This window comes from Buteo buteo, chromosome 13, assembly GCF_964188355.1.
Source record: "Buteo buteo chromosome 13, bButBut1.hap1.1, whole genome shotgun sequence".
Classification (NCBI taxonomy): Eukaryota; Metazoa; Chordata; class Aves; order Accipitriformes; family Accipitridae; genus Buteo; species Buteo buteo.
Window position 1 is genome coordinate 31,595,969 of NC_134183.1, and position 18,607 is coordinate 31,614,575.

Below are 18,607 nucleotides of genomic sequence, written 5' to 3' on the forward strand. Positions count from 1 at the left end.
CACCCTCTCAGCCAGCTCCTCCGCACCGCTAGAAATTCCGAGTAACTGCCGTGCCGCCGCCGCCAAACTTTCTTGCCGGAGGCCGACATTTGCCGGTGCGGGAGCCGCAGGCGCGGCCCGCAGCTCCGCGCCTCCCTCGCCCATCCGCCGCGCCGCAGGTAGCGCCGCTGCCGTTGGCGGGGTCTGCGTCTCCCCGCTCCTTCCCGGGGAGCGGACACGGCCACGGAACGCACCGGGGAAGCGCCGACTGCGAGCGGCTCGTCCCGCCGCCGGGACATTCCTCCCGCGCCCCCCGCCCCCCTCGCTCCCGCCCCCGGGCCGCCGGCGCGGCGCTGCCCCCCGCCGAGCGCGTTCCCATGGCGACGGCGTCCTGGCAACCGCTCCCGCAGCCCGGCCTGCGGCGGCGGCCCCACTCCGCGCAGCCGGGCGGGCGGAGGGCCGCCACGCCGCGCCGCGCCGCGCCGCGCCGCGCCACGGACGGACGGACGGACGGACGGACGCCCCGGGTGCGCTAGGGGCGGTCAGGACGCTTCGCGAACGGCTGCCGTAGCGGCGGCGGCGGCGCGTTAGAGAGCGGGGCTCAGCCGGCCGCTGGGATGCAGGGGGCGGCCGGGCAGCCCTGCCCTGCCCTGATCCAGCACTGGTGAGTGAGCGCAGCGCCCTGCGCCCGCCGGCGAGTCTGTCCCGACTCTGTCCCTCCGTGTTGCATGGCCATAGAGCGGTGTCCGCGCTGTGATGTCCCGTCGGCTGTCGTATACCCCGCGTTCCCGCGACCACCACCGCGTTTACCGATGACCCTTCCACCGAGGAGCGGCTGCGGTCCCTGCGGGGTCCCGGGCCCGCCCGTGCGGCGGAGCCGCGGGCGAGGCAGAGCGCAGGCGGAGCGCAGGCACGGCACAGGCACGGAGTCCGGCTCGGATCCCAGCTGCTGCCTTGGCACCGTCAAGCACCTGAGCTGAGCAGACCCGTTTCTCGAGAGGACCCTGAGCCTGGGCTCGGAGCCACGCTGGCATGGCTACCCCTCTGCCAGCGGGGAGCCTCCCCCCCCGCACTCCAGCACCCACAAAATGTCATAGCGGCCCAGAGGGGTTTGGCAAGGGGTCGTTTCACGGGACTCTCCGAGACAGCCGGGCTCTGACCCATCCTTTTGCCGAGTCGCGGCACAGGCACTTCCTCACTTACTCCAAAACGTTGCCCCAAAGTGCTTCGGAGTCACACCAGGATCTTGCAGCTCCTGGGGTGGTGCTGTCATATGCTCCCTGTATAGCAACCAAAGCGGTTTCTATTTTAAGAAGAAAAGAGCGATTAAAGTGTTTGCCTAGGCAGGTATTTCAGTCTGCTTTGATTCCCCCGTGACTTCTGGCAAGTCACATAGCCCTCCCCGTGCTTCACTTCCCTACCAGCGACATCAGGAAAATAATATTTTCAGGGATAATAACGCTTTCCTACCCCACAGGCATATTGTGAGAATGAACGTGAAAAACGCTCCGAGGTGCGCAGACATTACAGCAAGTATTAGACATAGGTTATAATGGAAGATGGAGAACTGAACACTACAGATGTGATTATCTTTCAAAACAGGAGAAATGGAGAACCTGCAGAAAATAAACATGCAAGGCAGTCTGCTGAAGTGGGGAAGGGATGCCACAGTACCGATAGCAAGGAATGAACTTCGCATTGCTGAAAGTGTTTCTTCAGCATGTCCCATGTATGATTTTTTTTCAAGCTTTTACATGTCTGATGTCAGTGACTTAAACGATAAATCATAGGATCAGAGACTTGTTTAGGTTGGAAAAGACCTTGAAGATCAAAAGTAGTACCCCGTGTTTGCATGGAAACTGCCCTACGTATCAAGTGAACTGTTATTTTTGGCAATCAGGCATACCATTTACAACTGGGAAAAACCTTTATCGCGTCCATGTGACAAGTAGATTTTGAATATTCAGTAAATTAAACCAATCAGCTGAGATTTACTGGGTTAATATATCATGATTTCAATTGCTACAGCAGTATCAAGCAGGAGACAACATCATTAAAAAAAATAATTAAGCACCTGAAGCTAGTATCTCAACTGATATCTAAGTCGATCGCTGTTAACTGCCATTAAAATTGGAGCTATGTGAAACTACACTCCTCTAAATCTAGGCATCAGAACATCTTTTTTTTTTTTTTTAATTTTATTTTGTATTTGTTGGCCTAAATCGGTATTACACACACTCATAGAGAGGGAATTTGTCATTAGTTCTGACACCTATCTGTTATTGTTTACTGCAAATACCTCCAAACCGCAGAAAAGTTTTGTACAACTGCTGAACAAGATCTTAGCACATCCTTTCTGGATGTTGGATCGGATTAAGAAATCTGATGATTGATGATGGGATATTTCACTGTGTACGAAGTGATGTGCTTAAGTTAGCAATAACGAATGAGAAGTCCATCTGCCTAACTTGTGTTTCACGTGCACAATTTCTCCAGACATTTGCATTTAGCTGCATGTCTAACGGTAGTCTGGCAGAGAAAGTAAAAACTTGAAGCAGTCCTATGCTTACTCTGCTGCAAATATTTTTTTTCAGTCAATAATAAATGAAGGCCGTAAAACACTTGAGGATTCTTTTGTTTGACTGGTTTTTATAAGGTGTATTTCACTAAGATACTGCTAGATGTACAGACTTTAATATTTGTTCTTCATTTTTCTAGGTAGCGTCCAGTGCTTTGCTGCTGTGATACACATAGCTCTTCTTAAATCAGTGGGATATTCCTGTGTTTATAGTTAAATTGTGTTTAAATGCTTCACTGCATCAAGATCATTAAAATGTGCTATGGCCCAGAGGACTAAGAGTAAACGAGCTCAGATGTAACTGAGAACTGGGTGCCCGGTTACTGTATAACCTCGTGGTACAGCTAGGAGGGATGCCCCGCAGAGCGGCGGCATTGTTTAAAAAAAAAAAAATCAACTGAGAAACTACGAGTGTGAGGAACAGATTGCAGGACTGGACATTCAGTGTGTGCACAGGATTCTGAATGCAAAGTCATCATAATGATCCCAGCTCTTACAGCATGCTTTTTATAGGCATGTAAGAACTTAAACAAGGAGGTAGGTATCACTATCTCTGTCTTCCATATAGGGAAGTTGAGTCAGTAGACATGGAAATACTTGTCCAAAGTCATGAGGATCAGAGATTGAGCAAGGAATTAAAATCAGACCTTCTGAATTCCAGTCTAGTGTCATTGCTGCTCAGCAACCCAGCTTCTCTTAAAACTATTTTTTTTCTAATTTGTAGTTTCTGAAGCACTGTGCTATAAATAGAACACACACACTGTGACAATGTTTGCTCTCTGCTTTTAGGCAGTGCTTTCATATGTTTCTAAAGCACAGACATGCTTTGCATTTTGAGATCTCAGAGGATAGTCCTATCACTTCTTTACAATCGATACCTGAATATTTTGTTTCAATAACCCTATTTTTCTGTTTGTACAGCATATTGCACCACATTTCATCAGCAATTGCAAAATTCTTTTCATACATCAGCCTTTAGTTTTCAGTGAGGATTTTAAGTTCCCAGGGAATTCAGGCTCAGGCCATGCTCATTCTCTTTATAGTTTAAAATGTTTATTTGTTCTATATAGGGTGGAATAGCTGGGTTTGATTAAGGCTACCACCTTTTTCATTAATTTAATTTCTGTCGGCAGACAAAGCTACTGAGTTAGGTACTGGTCTCACTTACAGTAAGATATCTAAAATGTCTTTCTGAAGCAATTTAACAGACCTACCCTGCTGCAACGTCTGTCACAGTCTGGCTGGCTATGTCTAAAAATTAAGAACAGAATCTATATTCTTACCACAGAAGAATTTACTTACAACATAAAGTGTGGTCATTTAGATTTGAAGACAAATTAATGAAAGACTCGGTTTTGCTAAACTATGCTGATGTCTAACACATTTTATTTAGGTTTCTGACTGCCAATGCTTTTACCTGAAAAACACCTTTCCCCTCATAATCTGCTGCCATGAAATACTTTTATTTCCTTCTCTAGCCAATACTTTCTTAAGCTTTGTGATAATCCTGTAGATCTTACTTTTTATTCATCGATTGATGATGTCTGAGACCAGTAGACAGATTGGGGACAAGAAGTTTGTTTGCCTTTGTCCTGCCAAACCAGTTCTGTGGGTCAACAGCAGACTTCAGTTTCAAGGCTGTCAACCTTGCCTTTTTCAAGAGTATCGTTTTCACTATAAAAAGCTTCTTAGCAGTTTTTAGTTTTCATTCTTTTGGTTTTTTTGTATTGATTTTTATTTGCATTTACTTCATAAGCAATATTTGAACGCCAAGATCAGAGCCGTCAGCATAATCTTAAACTTTACTTAAAGATTCACTTAAAGCAGAAGCATTAAGTCATTTCAGTGCCAGATATAAACTATTAAATAATTCAATGTGTACTTTTTCAACAGACATAAATTATTGACCAGAAAATGGCCCAGCGAAGCCCAATCTTCCCAACTCTTGCCCCTTCTGAAAGGTACAGTTTGGAATGTAAAAAATAAAATCTTCATATTGCAGAGTATTACGTGTCTCTCAATTCCCTATATATAGTAATGCTGTGACTTGGGACTTTGGCATTAGTATGCAAAGCAAAGTGAAATACTGTAGACTCATTCATATCATGGCCCAAATCACACTTCCTTACTCAGCTTTTACTTAACCCTTTCCCAAAAATAGCTTAAACTGTAACTGAGTATAAGTCCAAGAATACTATACTTTAGCCACTCTTTTAAGAGCATGGAATAAGTGTGAAAACTCAGAGCCAGAAGTGACCTTTGTTAAAGTCCTCATACATTTCTCTATCAATATCATCATGGTGAAAGTAAACTGTTAATTTGGCTCATTAACAGGAAACAACATGGAGAATACACACTAAATAACAGAGTTCCAAGAAAAAGATCTCCTCTTTCAAAGTGGGGTTGAACTAGTATCTTCCACTTATGCTTCTGAAAATGTTCTTCATTCTTTACAGAATATAGCAGCAGGAAAAGATTGCATGCATTAGCAGTCTATTTTTTTTTACTTGGAGCACCCATAAGCTCCATTGCTTTCCATGGAAGCTATGCAGTGCAGAGCTCTCTTGAAAAATCTAGACAATTATTCAAGGTACCCAAATGTAAGCTATTTGGGGGGAAAATCTGACTTCTAAGACTATGAGAAGCTTGTCATAATTTTGGTCTCTTCTCAGTTTCTACACCTACATATGCTCCTGTCCAGTTCATAGGGGAACAAGCTTCTGTATGGTATTACAGGATAGCTATAGAGACTGAAAAAAGGAACGGACACAAGCTACTCCTTTTTAATTTTGGTCTGTTTCCATTTCATTTGCAGCATCTACCTTCTACAGTTACTGCTTTGATTAAGCCTGAAAACTGTAGAGACAAATAGCATCGCTTTTGAAACTCAGTAAGAGGGCTTTGAATTTGGATTCTTAATCAAATTATAGTCCTGAATTGTAACTACTTTTATAACGCTAATGTCCTTTTCTTAAGATCCTATGCTTTTGTAAGCTTCCTTAAAGAGCAGGAAAAAGAGCCTGACCTGCCTTTGTACAAGGTACACGCAGTAGCCAACACAGCACTCACTGATTTGGAGCAGTGGGCCCTCTCTCGGGGAGTATTTTGGTGCTTCGCCCCAGTATTGCTACTAAGATAGTATCACACTGTCTCCAGTGGAAAGACATTGTAGAGTTTTGTGTGAGAACTTAACAATATCTGGATATTCTTCTTCACTAGACGGGTTCGAAACATACCGCTGCATAGCCAGGCATTGACAGCGGTCCCGTTGGCATCTGCAAGCCTGGTGGATCAGCTGGAAGACAGAATCCTAAGCCATGAGAAAACAACGGCTGCTCTTGTGGAACACGCTTTTCGCATTAAGGAGGACATTGTTTCTACTCTGCACAGAATGCAGAACAAAGGGGGGGGTGACCGGTTGGCTAGGCAACTCTTGGAAGAACATATCCGAAACATAACGGCAATAGTGAGGCAGCTTAATCGGGACATTGAGGTATGTTAAGAATTTTTCACAGGACTAATGCCATCACAGCTACTTATTCCTTCTAATTTAGTAAGAAAGTTTACCACAGGATAAGTAAAGGTCAGGCAAGGTCTGAAGATCCTGTAAGCTTGTAAATTGTTTTTATAACTTGAAAAACTGTTTGCAAATTACATAATTCTTTCAGTGGCTACGAAAATAGCACAGGACATTAGCATATAAACACAGAAACCTTTGTGGTACTAATAAGCTTGCTTTCAAAAGCCGCACTGGAAAACCTTGAAAAAATGAATTAATGCGACACTAACAGCCAGCTCAACTTCAGTCCAAAGGTTGTGCTGTATAAACACTAGGAAATGCCTTAGCTCTGTAACAAACTTTCCTTCACTTCTGACTTACTGACAACATCAAATAGCCAAACCCAACTGCTCATTTTTATGAGCTAATCGTATGCAGATACGTGACTTCATGTCTGACCTCTGCTGCAATGAGCAACAGGGGTGTGGTGGGGAAAACAAAAAAAGATAAAAACTCATATTTAAGTCTCCATTCCATTGTCAAGTTATACTTTATACATATTATGGTATTTATGTGCAGATTGGACACTACGAATAAGAAATAAATGACCTAAAAGGTATCTGGTTTAGTACGATACAAGACAAAGCTTTTAATAAAGTAATAATAAAATGGTATCTGATGTTACTGAAATAATGAAAGATAACAAGTGACATTTTAAGTGTACATTAAATGTGACATACTGAGTTTATATTTGCATATGAATGCTTTGTAGATGCTGCAGGAACAGATACGTGTCAGAGACAATCTCAGCTATGGAACAAATTCTACCCTGAAGAGTCTGGAAATGCGGCAGCTTTCCGGTTTAGGAGATCTTCGGGGAAGAGTTGCAAGGTAAAAGTCAACATGGAAGTATATTTTGGGGACTTGCTAATGTTGTTTTAATCTTGAAGTATGAATGTTAATGATAATGGGTTGAATTCAACTTTGGCAAAATTCCCAGGATAATTTTGCTCGGTGTTTTCAAGAAAATGAATAATAATCCTTTGCATTCCAGTGTTACATATTAAACTTAATATCATTCTTAATTCCTGAAATTCCTGAAATTAGTTTTTAATAAATTACTTCAAATTCCTTAGGAATTTGGATTTGGTTCAGCTTTTTAAAGTACTATGGTTAGACTGGTCTATCTTTGAAACAAATTAATTAGCACAATTATAAAGGCAGCATGGAACAATCTGCACTTGTAAAGAACAGAATAGTTGCACATTTTTGCATATATTTTAGAAGTAAAAATCTGTGCATTCAGTTATTGGTTAGCCATATTAAAAACTACATAGGCTACCTGACACGTAAGGAACATAAAACTATAAAATAATAGAGGTTTTACAGGCTACTTGAAACTCCAGATTACATTTGTGCAACTACACAGATGTCAGGTTGTGCCATCAATGACACATTTACAAACCCCAGTACAACAACATTATCTAAGTGTCTGTAAAGTTGAACATAAAAGACAGAGGATATGTACAGCTATAGAAAAAGGACCTAATCTGGCCTAAAGTAGCTTGGCTAATAACTTGGGTAGAATAATACTTGTCCTGAATTTGACCTATTGTCTATATTGTACAGATAATTTTTATTCTTCTTTCTTATACTTCAACTGATTTAGTGATAACCTGCAACAGCCTACAAAAATAATCAGGGGAGTATTCTCCTTGAACTAAAGCTTTCTCATAGATTATTTGATTGTTTGAAGTTTCCACTGTAACTTTCATAGCCCATTTTGTAAAGAATACCTTAGAGAGGTTTTACATACTCTTTTGTTGTTGTTGTTGTTACCCTTTAGCAAACAAGAAAGAACTAGACAAGTTTATTTTGTCAAATCAGAAAACTGATTGAAAATCTAGAGAGAGAGATACACCACACACACACACACACACACATATCTATCTCACTGAGAAATCCCTGACAAATTTACATGCTTAGATCTTCCTGCTTCTTTATACAAAAAGTCCACTTTGAGATCATACTACATCCTGAGAGAGGTCCGTATTTGGAGCAACACAGTTACTGACACCTTGTGAAGCAAAATATAGTGACTTTGCTTTCAGTAACAGAACTCAAGTGAATAAACACGTGCCAGCCTGAGCTTCACAATGGGGCCCTTGCCTGTCCTGAGTACTTGGTACGGGGATCGGTGGTGCACTAGCACAGTCTGTGCCAGGATTTCTTCCTCTACTTACTTAGGGCAATGCCCTTGTACTGTGCCTGGGTGGCAATTTATCTGATAGTTGTATGAGATTATACCAATCTGCCTTATGTCAGATGGTGAAATGAATGTTGGATATTTGTATTCATTACCATAAGAGAATGAGTTTGCTGTCTTTTAACTGTTACCTTCTAGCCAACATTATGCTCGCTACATAAAAATTTTCCCTGAATAAGAAGAAAATAAGCTTCCCTTTATCAGATATCAAGTTAAAGCAGTGTTCCATAGAAGAAAGCTATCTGCCTTTATTTACAGACATATTCTACTTTGAAAATTAGTGTTCCTGTGAATAACGATTATAGTAATATCTGGAGATCATGGTCAAGTTGGCAGTTTGTTATGCTGTTGGCACTGTATGGATACTTAGCAGAAACTTTCCCTGGGATAAACGCTTTCCGATTACTCTAGCCAATGCTCCTTATATAAAATAAGCTGAACTCACCTAGTGTAATTTTACTTTTACATCTAGTCCTGCTAGCTTTCAGATGAGTTCAAAGAGTGAAACCTTAGAAACATGATCAAGTTACTGTGGGTGACCAACTTACTGTGCGTCAGCTCCCGGCCACAGTCAAGGTACTATGTATGGCTCAGGCTGTAGTGACAGTAGGCTAATTTAACTCCAAGTACACCACGTTTGCTCTAGGCTAGAAGTGTGCAGATGGACAATCAGTATGAATCAGTTTATATATGCTGCATGATAGTAAATCATTTGAGTCTAAACCTTTTGGTCACATAATAATTTCAGTGTCAGTCTCAGGATTCTGGCCAAATTTCAGTTCCAGTAATTACATGCAAACTAAACATCCTATTCAACTTCAATATTGGAGAGAGTGGTGTTTATTTCCTAACACCAACCGTTCTGTAACATGTCAGTATATCATCGAACAACAACTGTCTCGTTATTTCTTGAGGGTTGCTGCATTTAATGATGAGAACAGGGATCTCTACATGCACATGCAGTTCTGAAGCACAGCTCCAAAACCACGCTACCCACAGCTCTGGAGGGGTGAGATTTGGACAGGCCTCACAGTTGACCTCACCTGCATCACAGAATCAACTTATATCCCCAGCAGCAGCAGCAGACTGAATACATGTTACGGCTCATGTCTCGGGGCCATTTCTCATTAAGCATAATTTATTGATGAAATTGTAAAGCATCATTACAGTGTTCACTGTGAATGATGCTGCACATTTTCCTAAGAATCAGCATTATTGTTATTAATTTTAAGGAAAATATTAGCTGTATTAAATTCAGTGACACATTAGATAGATACCAATAGATCCATTACTCCAGCCTCCTGTCCCTGATGTTGGCAATTTTATATAACACAGATTTACCAATTCTATTTCTAGTGATATTAGATCATAAAACTCATGAGTAGTGCCTTATCATTTACTTACAGGATGACTTGTAGACTATGATCATTTGTCTGGAAAGTTTAAATACAGCAGCCTGGTCATAACCATAGCAGTAGCTGTCTCCAGAAGCTTCCTGATAGCTGAAACATCCAGAGAAATGGCAACTATGCATGTTCAAATTGGGCCTACTTTGCATATATACATAATTTTTTATATACATTGTAGATCTGATTCATTTCAGACACCCTGAACTCATTACATGTAGGCAGATTTTCCTACACTGCACAGAAAATGAGTCTGATGCATCTGGGATGCACTGCATTTATGAACTTCGTAAGCACAATACATCTGCTGCACTCTGGCTACTTGCTGTGTAGGAGATGCACAGAGTGAGGACTGATCTGGGCTCCCTGATCCAGGCTATTCAGAATCTACCAGCTCTGCTGTTCTTGCCCAGTGGATACTCTGGGCGTTATCAACTTGCTTTTCACTACTTGTTCTTCAGCTATGTGTTTTTCACTGAAACACTCGTATAATAAAACAGGAACATTAAAAATCCATATTTACCATTACAGCGTATTTATATAGCATACTGCTGCGGAGTATCAGTGTAGTCCTCAGCTTTATCTAGTCCCTGATGATACTGAATAGAGCAACCATTGTGTTTTGATTTCTTAGAGATCAAAGATAACAAAAACACTCTTCAGCATGCCAGAAAAATAACTACTGCTTTTGCAACTTACAACATGGAAGGCAGTTGTTTGATAATTTCACTCTTTATATTAAACATTACTGGTTTCTAGAATTATACTGCATTCTGAAATTGAGAATAATACTTGGCACTATGAAATCTCTCCATTTATTCTTCACTTACTAATTTCACGTAAGTACACAGCTTGGCAATCAGAACTTTCAGAGTATTTCCTCCAAAATCAAACAGTAGTAAACCAAACATATTCTAGTGCATCTTTGCCCCAAATTTCAACAGTGCATGTGTGCAACTCCACTTGAAAAACTGCACTGGGTTGTTTGTAAGGCCAGCTTCAGCATTTCAGACATGAAGACACAGAATTATTTATTGTGGATTTCTTTGTAAAAAATTGTTGTATATACAGCTCTTATAATTTTAAACTAGTAATCTTCCTAGACATCTTAATCTATTTCTCATTTCTTTCCTTGTGCTTTTAATATGACCAAATCTTGAAAGTTGTTTTCAACTTCTGTCTTTATAGCCATAGTCCACTGGCTTCATTTATATAGACAGTGTGATTAAATTACCCAGGAACTTAAATCCAGTGTTCAGAAACATTTAGTTCTATTTTTAAGAACTCTATTGTCATTTTAACATGAATATATAACGAAGTATCAAAGCAGAACTTGCAGAGGTATGGGAAATTCAGTGGGCATTGTAGTGTGCTGGTTTTTTTTTTCCTCTCTCTTTTTTTTTTAAACACGAAAAATTCCAAACTATAATGTGCCCTTTTGTTTAGCTTGCTCGTTTTCTTCTGACCCACCCTGCAGTAGAAACCTGAATCAAAAGTGTTAGCAAGCTCATGGTTTTCCATGTGTTCATCTTATTATTGCCTCCCCTCCCCCACTTGAAAGCTAGTGGAAGCATGGACTGAAGTTGTTTAATTGTTCTAAGTTTTTAACTGAAAATGTATATAACTCACAAAACTAATATTAATTCTTTGTCTGCAGCACACTAATATTTTCTTCCAGGTCAAAACTAATCAGGTGTTTGTGAGTGTGTACATATATATAGCACAGAGACTTCTCTTTGACCACTTCAATATATGGAATATTGTTTTAAAAACAAAAAACCCCATAGCAGGATAAACATTCCATAACCACAGACAATGGAATTTAATCTTTATTCCATCTTTGTTTAAAAAGGTACCAATTACAGTATCCCTGTAGAAAAATGAAATTATCTGATTAATACATATCAGGCTGACACTAAATTAACATAGTCAGAATTTTAATGTTTCAGTTACCATGCAACTATATGACCCCTTTGATCACGTAACTGAGTTCAACACCCACTGTGATTAAACCCAAAACACTAATTTGCCTTAAAAACAATTACAGATGCCTGCTGTTTACACTGGCTACAGTAGTTTCAAAGCTGTTGCTTTTTATATTTTCTGTCATGCCTCAGAGAAACAAAGCTAACCATTTTTTTGAGTAATCTTCCTAGACATCTTAATCTATTTCTCATTTCTTTCCTTGTGCTTTTAATATGACCAAATCTTGAAAGTTGTTTTCAACTTCTGTCTTTATAGCCATAGTCCACTGGCTTCATTTATATAGACAGCGTGATTAAATTACCCAGGCTTTTGGTGACTAGATGCAAGATGATTTCATTTCTCTGATTCTCTCTGATTGTAACAACATGGAAGAGATTTGGCTTCTCTTGTCTTTCTATAGAAACAGCCTGGTCGTAAGACCTACAAGTATGGTTCACTGCTGTGTAAACCTTAGCTGGTCTTCCTACAGATGCTACTAATCGGTCTCACAATGCTAAACTGCTAAACTCTAAATTAATTCCCACAACTGTTATAATTTCTATGTGCTATTTTGCATTACTGAATATTTTCATATTGAAATTGTACCGTAATACTAAGCAGATGCTCCATTTGTCATTTTAGCTGTTACTTTCCCTTCATGTTTAATGATAATGGTAGTTACTGTAACTGAGGTGATGAAAATGCATGGTGCAATGAAAGCCTTCAAACTGAAATGTGACTAAAAAGAGGTTAAAATGTGTCATTGGTTATAATGACTTAACATGCCTTAGCTTGTTCCATTTTACAGCCTTTTTCTCCCTCAAATTGTAACTGCTGTCTGTTCTCCATCAGTTTCATAGATCAAATTTGGTAAAATTGCTGATTACATATTTCCCTTAGCAAAAAAATATACATGACTCATACTTCAGAGGTCTTACTCCTGAAATGACAGTACTTAGATTTTTACAGCTCAGTTAATGTCCTTGTTGTATTTCTGTAGATGAAATCCACCTGACCAAGGTATTTTTGAAATGTGGTAGAAAGTGCACACGTTCTATAGCACATTTATCCTGAAAATATTACAGCATCAAGAAACGTTCTAATGTGAAGAAAGGAAACAATAATTATTATGTTCCAGGGCTGCATTTCATAGTCTTTTGTAAGACAAAATTGCCATTGCTTTCAGTGATAGTTTTACCTACATAAAGACTAGTAACTATAAAATTTGCCCCACATTGTTTACTACACATATTAATTGTATACTACTATTTCACAAATAAAAATAAAAAATGTAAAACTCAGAGGAACAGAGCTACAATAATGAAAAAATGGTCCTCAATTATTTAGGCTTCTAATCACGTACGGGAAATCATACACCCCTTAACAGATATCTTTTGGAGTATGACAAAACCACAAGGTATTGAAATTCTGCATCTTTGCATTTCTAATGTGATTTCCCTGACTGATAACAACACAGTCTACACATATTATGTCAGTGCCAAGAAGACAGGAGCGTTTATGTCAGACTATTTGACTTCTAGTCCCATTTGGGGGCAATTTGCTGAATACTATGAGATATATCACCATGCTTACAGTCTCATAAGACATTGTTTTGCTAGACAGCCAGAAATTTCACAGAAATGCCCAGTCGAAAATGGATAATTTAAAAAGCCTGGACCTTATATTCTATTCAGCTGTTGCTTTGGTATTTATTTATTCCAACAGGTGTGATGCTGGGTTAGCCAGACTGTCTGCAGAGCACAAAATTACATATGAAAGACTTCAGAGCCTAACTAAAGACCAACATACCTCCAAGCTGATCTTAGAATCTAAAATTAAAGAGGCGGAAATACAGGTATGGCATTTAGACCAAGGTGATCCATGTATGGGTAAGAGTTATAGTCTAATTCACACAGACTCCATTACTGTTAATTATTATCCTGGAAGGTCACAGACTTACAAATGGAGAGGTGTATCTGCTCACAGTCCTCATTAGATTGAACATTGGTACCTAGCTGCATTACTGTACTGGTCTGACTGAAAAAATGTCCTTGATTTGCTGCCTTCAGCATGCTGTGTAGAAGGGGCTAGTATTTAAAGGCACCTGAAGGGACTCCAGGAATGAACGAAAGCCAGTGATTACTGGCCTGAATGGCTTCTTGAGGTTGGAATGTGAACATGACATGGATGCTCTACAAAACTACCACAACAATGCAAGCATCAGTGTCTCTCCCTGTATGTTTGGCCTTCCCAGGATGATTTTATAGGTATTTGAACACAATTTTTTAAGGTCTGCAAAACAAAACTGGTTTTGGGTTCTGTGAATCCATTAATCTGTCCGTCAGGTTTCTCTTCCATTGGGTATGAGAATGGAAGTGAGCACTAGATACAAGCAGAGACTTATGACATTAAGGAAAAGGATTCTTCGTATCTCCATCTCAAGGCCTTCCCATTTTCTTGGGCAACAAAAGTATTTTACATCTTCATTTTGCGGTAGGTAAATGGTTAAAATCCACTTTACCTTTCTCAGAAGACTCAATATATAGTATATTGGCATGCCAGCATGCTAGGAGCTTATTGTCATGCATCTTGTAAAACAGAACAGTTTGTAAATGTCATGTAAAACTGGGATGATTGTTTTGGTGAGAAATATTTTCTGTTAGTAATGACCTATCCCCAGTTAAATCCAGCACTTTTGTCACTGGAGAAGCCATTATACATGAAACGATGAAGAATATCAGTCAGTATTGGTGGAGTGCTTTGCCATTCGTTTACTCTGCTTATGTGGCAACCTGGAGACGTATGGATCGTGTAAATTTTCTCAAGGGGGCAGAGCAGGCAGGCCCTTTCAAGGCAACACTGTTCAAATAATTTATGGCTGAAAAATTACATTTTTCACAATGTTGCTACTTTCATCTTGCGAGATAGTATATTTTTCATGATAAAGTAAAATGTGCAAATTCAGGATTTTTTTTGAAATGTCAGAAAAAATAGCCCTTCTTTAAGATCTCCTCTACTGTTATGAAAATGTCCCAAATGAGACTGTGATGAAATGCTGTTGAAAAATAGTAAATTCTGAATTTTGTTTCAGATTTCTCATCTTCTGAGCAGAGTAGAGCAATCAATAATGCAACAAGAGGCAAAGCTGAAGATTGCCTACAAAGACAGCAACCAACAGCTCCACCTTCTGGATATGAAGTGAGTGAGTGCCCGGGAAACCATGCTGCTGCCATGCGCCTTTGGAAGACAGGGCCTCAATTTTCCAAGTTTGACTGTTGTAATTTTCAGGTCTACAAAAGTATGTTTAAATAAGTATGTGTGCTCAACAGATACTACAAAAGCACAATGGTCTGTCAAGTGGGACTCTCTTTCGACAAGAATTCTGCCCCTAATGTGATTAGGCAATTTTGAAAAGCCCATGAAGTCCCTAGTTAAGTATTCAGGCAGAACTTGTATTAAAGAACAGAACTAAGGATTTTTTAAAAAGTCGCCTGGTACCTTTTTGCAAGAACTGTACGAAGCAACGAATGCTGGAGGTGGCTGCCAAGAGCAGGGCAAAAAGTTCAACTCGAGCAACCAGGAAGCAAGGTGCAGCATTCACAAAGTGTTACTGCTTTAAATTGGCTTCAAATATGAATATGTAACTCAAATACCTAAATTATTAATGAAAACCTACTGCGCTACTACTAGACATTATACAAGGATATATTCAATTCAGATATCAACTCCTCTCCAGGCATTTCACTTGGTGGCAGCCCTGGCTTAAGCCTTCCACATCCTTACTTCTTATTACCATCCTCATGCAATCCCATCAGTTACGTCAGTAAAACTGTTTGCAAACCAGAAGAAAGAATAGAACCAGATCTCAAATATTCACTGGAATAAAAACTGTCTAAAGAAACAGTTTCACTGGCAAAATTGGTTGGTGTAAACTTGAGGTGGGTATAGGCAACAACATAAGTGGGGCTATATGAACCAGCATTGCCACTAAAATAAATGGTTACCAAATATTTGTTCAGATTTAAGATCTATGGACACAAAGACTATAATCTGAATGGATGACCATATTCTGTTTTCAATGCTGCAAAGAATTTGCATCCTCCTATGCCTCAAAATGTTGTGACGTGTTTTGTATAAATAACTGCTATTTTTTTGTGCTTTCATCTTTATTTTCTAAAACAATGTTACCTTATCCAGTTTAGTAGCCTTAAAGTTCAAAGATTCACCTTAATATGGTGTCAAGAACATATTAAATTGTCTTTTTTTTTTATGAACATGTCCATAAAAAAGTCACTGCTCAATGACCAAAAGTTTTGCTCTTTTGTATCTGCTAATTTCTATTATGCTCTTAGATTAAAAAATGCTACTGAGGAACTCAGCAGCCAGATTTTGTCTGCACGTAGCTGGCTGGAACAGGAACATGAAAGGATTGAAAAAGAGCTTGTGCAAAAAATTGACCAACTCTCATTGACTTTAAAGGAAAACACTGTAAGTTTCATTAAAATGTCCTAATAATATTTCTCAGGAAGTATTCAAAAGCATTATTAATAACTAAGATGATGTAATTGAGATATTATTTGAGTGATATTTTCAGACCTCCTCAATATTTGTATAACTCTTTTCACTGATGTCAGGTATAACATCCCCACAGCCTGAGTCTTCAAATAAATCACTTCAAAATAGATCAGTATTTTAGCCTACAGTAATCAAGTCAGTTTAAACCATTTTATAAAAAATTATCATTCCTTACACCTTTGAATTCCACATAAAAGATGATTAATCAGTATCTATTGCATATTTAGGAAAGACCACTGTACTTTCATATGCAGAATAAACAATGAAAATTCTTTTTCCCGGCTCCAGGAAATGAGTGAAAGAGCTATAGAGATGAAATTCAACCAAATGGTAGAGAAAATTGACAAAATAGAAGAAATACAGAAGATAACCATGGAAGCACATGAATCAAAACAGACCGAAGAAAAGATAAATATTCGCATTGGCAAACTTCAAAATGAGATAAATGAAGATATAAAAGAAATGAAAGCTGAAGTTAATGCTGGTAGGACCACAGTTATCAAGTTCTTCATTCTGCATTGTGGTAACAATAATCGACCTATAGTAATATGCAAAATGCCTTTGCTTGTATCAAAGTACTTTAAAGACTTTTGGGCCAGATGTAATGGCCACACCTGTGGCATTAAAAAGGATTTTCACTATGGGTGAAATTCACAGCAACAAGAGGTGACATCTTATTAGCTCAGAAGTGCTCTCCCCAGAGCATACATAGGCATAGCTTGGCTGACATTGGGGGCATTTTTGCCATCAGCACACAATTACAGTCCTATTTTTCTTCAGAACTTTAGCTATCTTCCTAGTGTAAAGCAGTGTTATGGTAGTGTAAAGTGTTTCGGTAGGAAGCGCATTCTGATAGTAATTATGCGATACTCTTGCTTTTGTTTATGAACTAATTTAATTTTCACCTGCAATTAGGATTTGCAGCTATCTATGAGAGCATTGGGTCTCTACGGCAAGTTCTAGAAGCGAAAATGAAGCTGGACAGAGACGAACTACAGAAGCAGATCCACCAAATGAAGCAGGAGGTTCCAACATGGGGAGAGGCTGGACCATGACTCCAAGAATTTGTCTGAGAGATTAATATTTACCTGGCTAAACAGGCAGACTATAATCTTGTTCCAGTCTGTAATTCAAATTAAATGCATGTACCAAATGACATGCTGCTGTTGCACAGGTCCGTATGCTTACTGAAAGCGGTAAATGCAAGCTCTTCATAGATCAACTGACAACAAGCTTTTAGGGCCGAGGTACTGATTTGCCACTGCACTACTCTAGTTGCTCTCAGGAGATTAAGCACTGCATAAAACTGGAGTAATATATTGGTGAAGCTGGCACCTAATTTGCTAAAGGCATTCCAGTACTCCCCAGTTTTCAAGGTTTGATCGGGCAGGTATATGCTTTATATAGACACATATATACATAGGCACGTACATGCCTGCCTGCCTGCTTCCCCGCCCCTTTTTACAAAAAAAACCAACCAACAAGTTGATATAATTTGTTTAATAACAGTTTGGCAAGGTTCTCCACCTTGATACAAATTACTTAATTGAAGTCAACAGACACTTTTACAGTGACTTTCTCTACTATTGACTTCCTGGGGAGACAGAATCGGCACTAAACAGACCAATTTTCAAAACCTAGATACCATCAGAAAATCTTTGTTTAGTTTTGCAAATATCCTCTGGTGTGTGTGTGTAAACTAAGCAGTGTTATATAATGTAGTTGTAGACTAAAGATGATTCATGAACAACGTAAGAAACTTAACTCACGTGGTCTTAAGTATTGTGACCTTTTTAAATTAATAACCAAGCGGAGTTGAGACAAGGTAGAAGATGTATATACAGTATTTTATAACTGGGCATGTGTTTCTGTGACTTGTTTCATTATATTGGTAAAAACTTCAAAAGGTTTGAAAACAAAAGAGAAGGTGATAATCTAACATAGTCTGGAGAATGTAATGTAAAATAAAATGAGTTTATGATCTGCTTAGAAATTTTTGTTGATGTAAACCAACTGATTCTTCAAATTTAAGTAGACATTAATAATTAAGTAGAATCAAATTGCTAATTCCATTCACAATTTTTCCAAATAATAATGGTGTTTATTTCCATTCCCAGAACAGATTATATAATGAAAATCAGCACCCATATGGCATATTAACTGAGACAGGAAAAAACATAGATGTTGATTTCATATCTTCATTCATAACTTGATATTGCTCCTCATGTTTGTAAGTCATGCAGGATTAAGCACTCATGAAGAATAAAAGACTTCACCCAGTATCCTATTAATTTACACTGTTAACAGTAATTCATATACAAAAATACTATTAATTTACA

The 18,607-nt window shown here is 39.2% G+C and overlaps 1 protein-coding gene across 1 annotated transcript; it reads left to right on the forward strand.

Moving 5' to 3' along the window:
• Positions 1-528: 528 nt before the first annotated feature.
• FAM81A (family with sequence similarity 81 member A) lies at positions 529-18,211 on the forward strand. The gene is made up of 9 exons (XM_075043977.1): positions 529-643; positions 4,451-4,518; positions 5,777-6,050; positions 6,829-6,947; positions 13,419-13,548; positions 14,785-14,891; positions 16,046-16,181; positions 16,557-16,752; positions 17,184-18,211. The coding sequence occupies exons 2-9, from the start codon at positions 4,472-4,474 to the stop codon at positions 17,321-17,323; spliced, it is 1,149 nt and encodes a 382-aa protein (XP_074900078.1). The 5' UTR covers positions 529-643; positions 4,451-4,471; the 3' UTR covers positions 17,324-18,211.
• The last annotated feature ends 396 nt before the right edge of the window (positions 18,212-18,607 follow it).

What these genes read in the sequence shown, in the direction of transcription:
- FAM81A (XM_075043977.1), top strand. Translation starts at nt 4,472, where the DNA reads ATGGCCCAGCGAAGCCCAATCTTCCCAACTCTTGCCCCTTCTGAAAG. An exon ending in AGCTTAATCGGGACATTGAG is followed by an intron (nt 6,051 to 6,828) that starts GTATGTTAAGAA and finishes AATGCTTTGTAG; the next exon opens with ATGCTGCAGGAACAGATACG. An exon ending in CTTCGGGGAAGAGTTGCAAG is followed by an intron (nt 6,948 to 13,418) that starts GTAAAAGTCAAC and finishes TTATTCCAACAG; the next exon opens with GTGTGATGCTGGGTTAGCCA.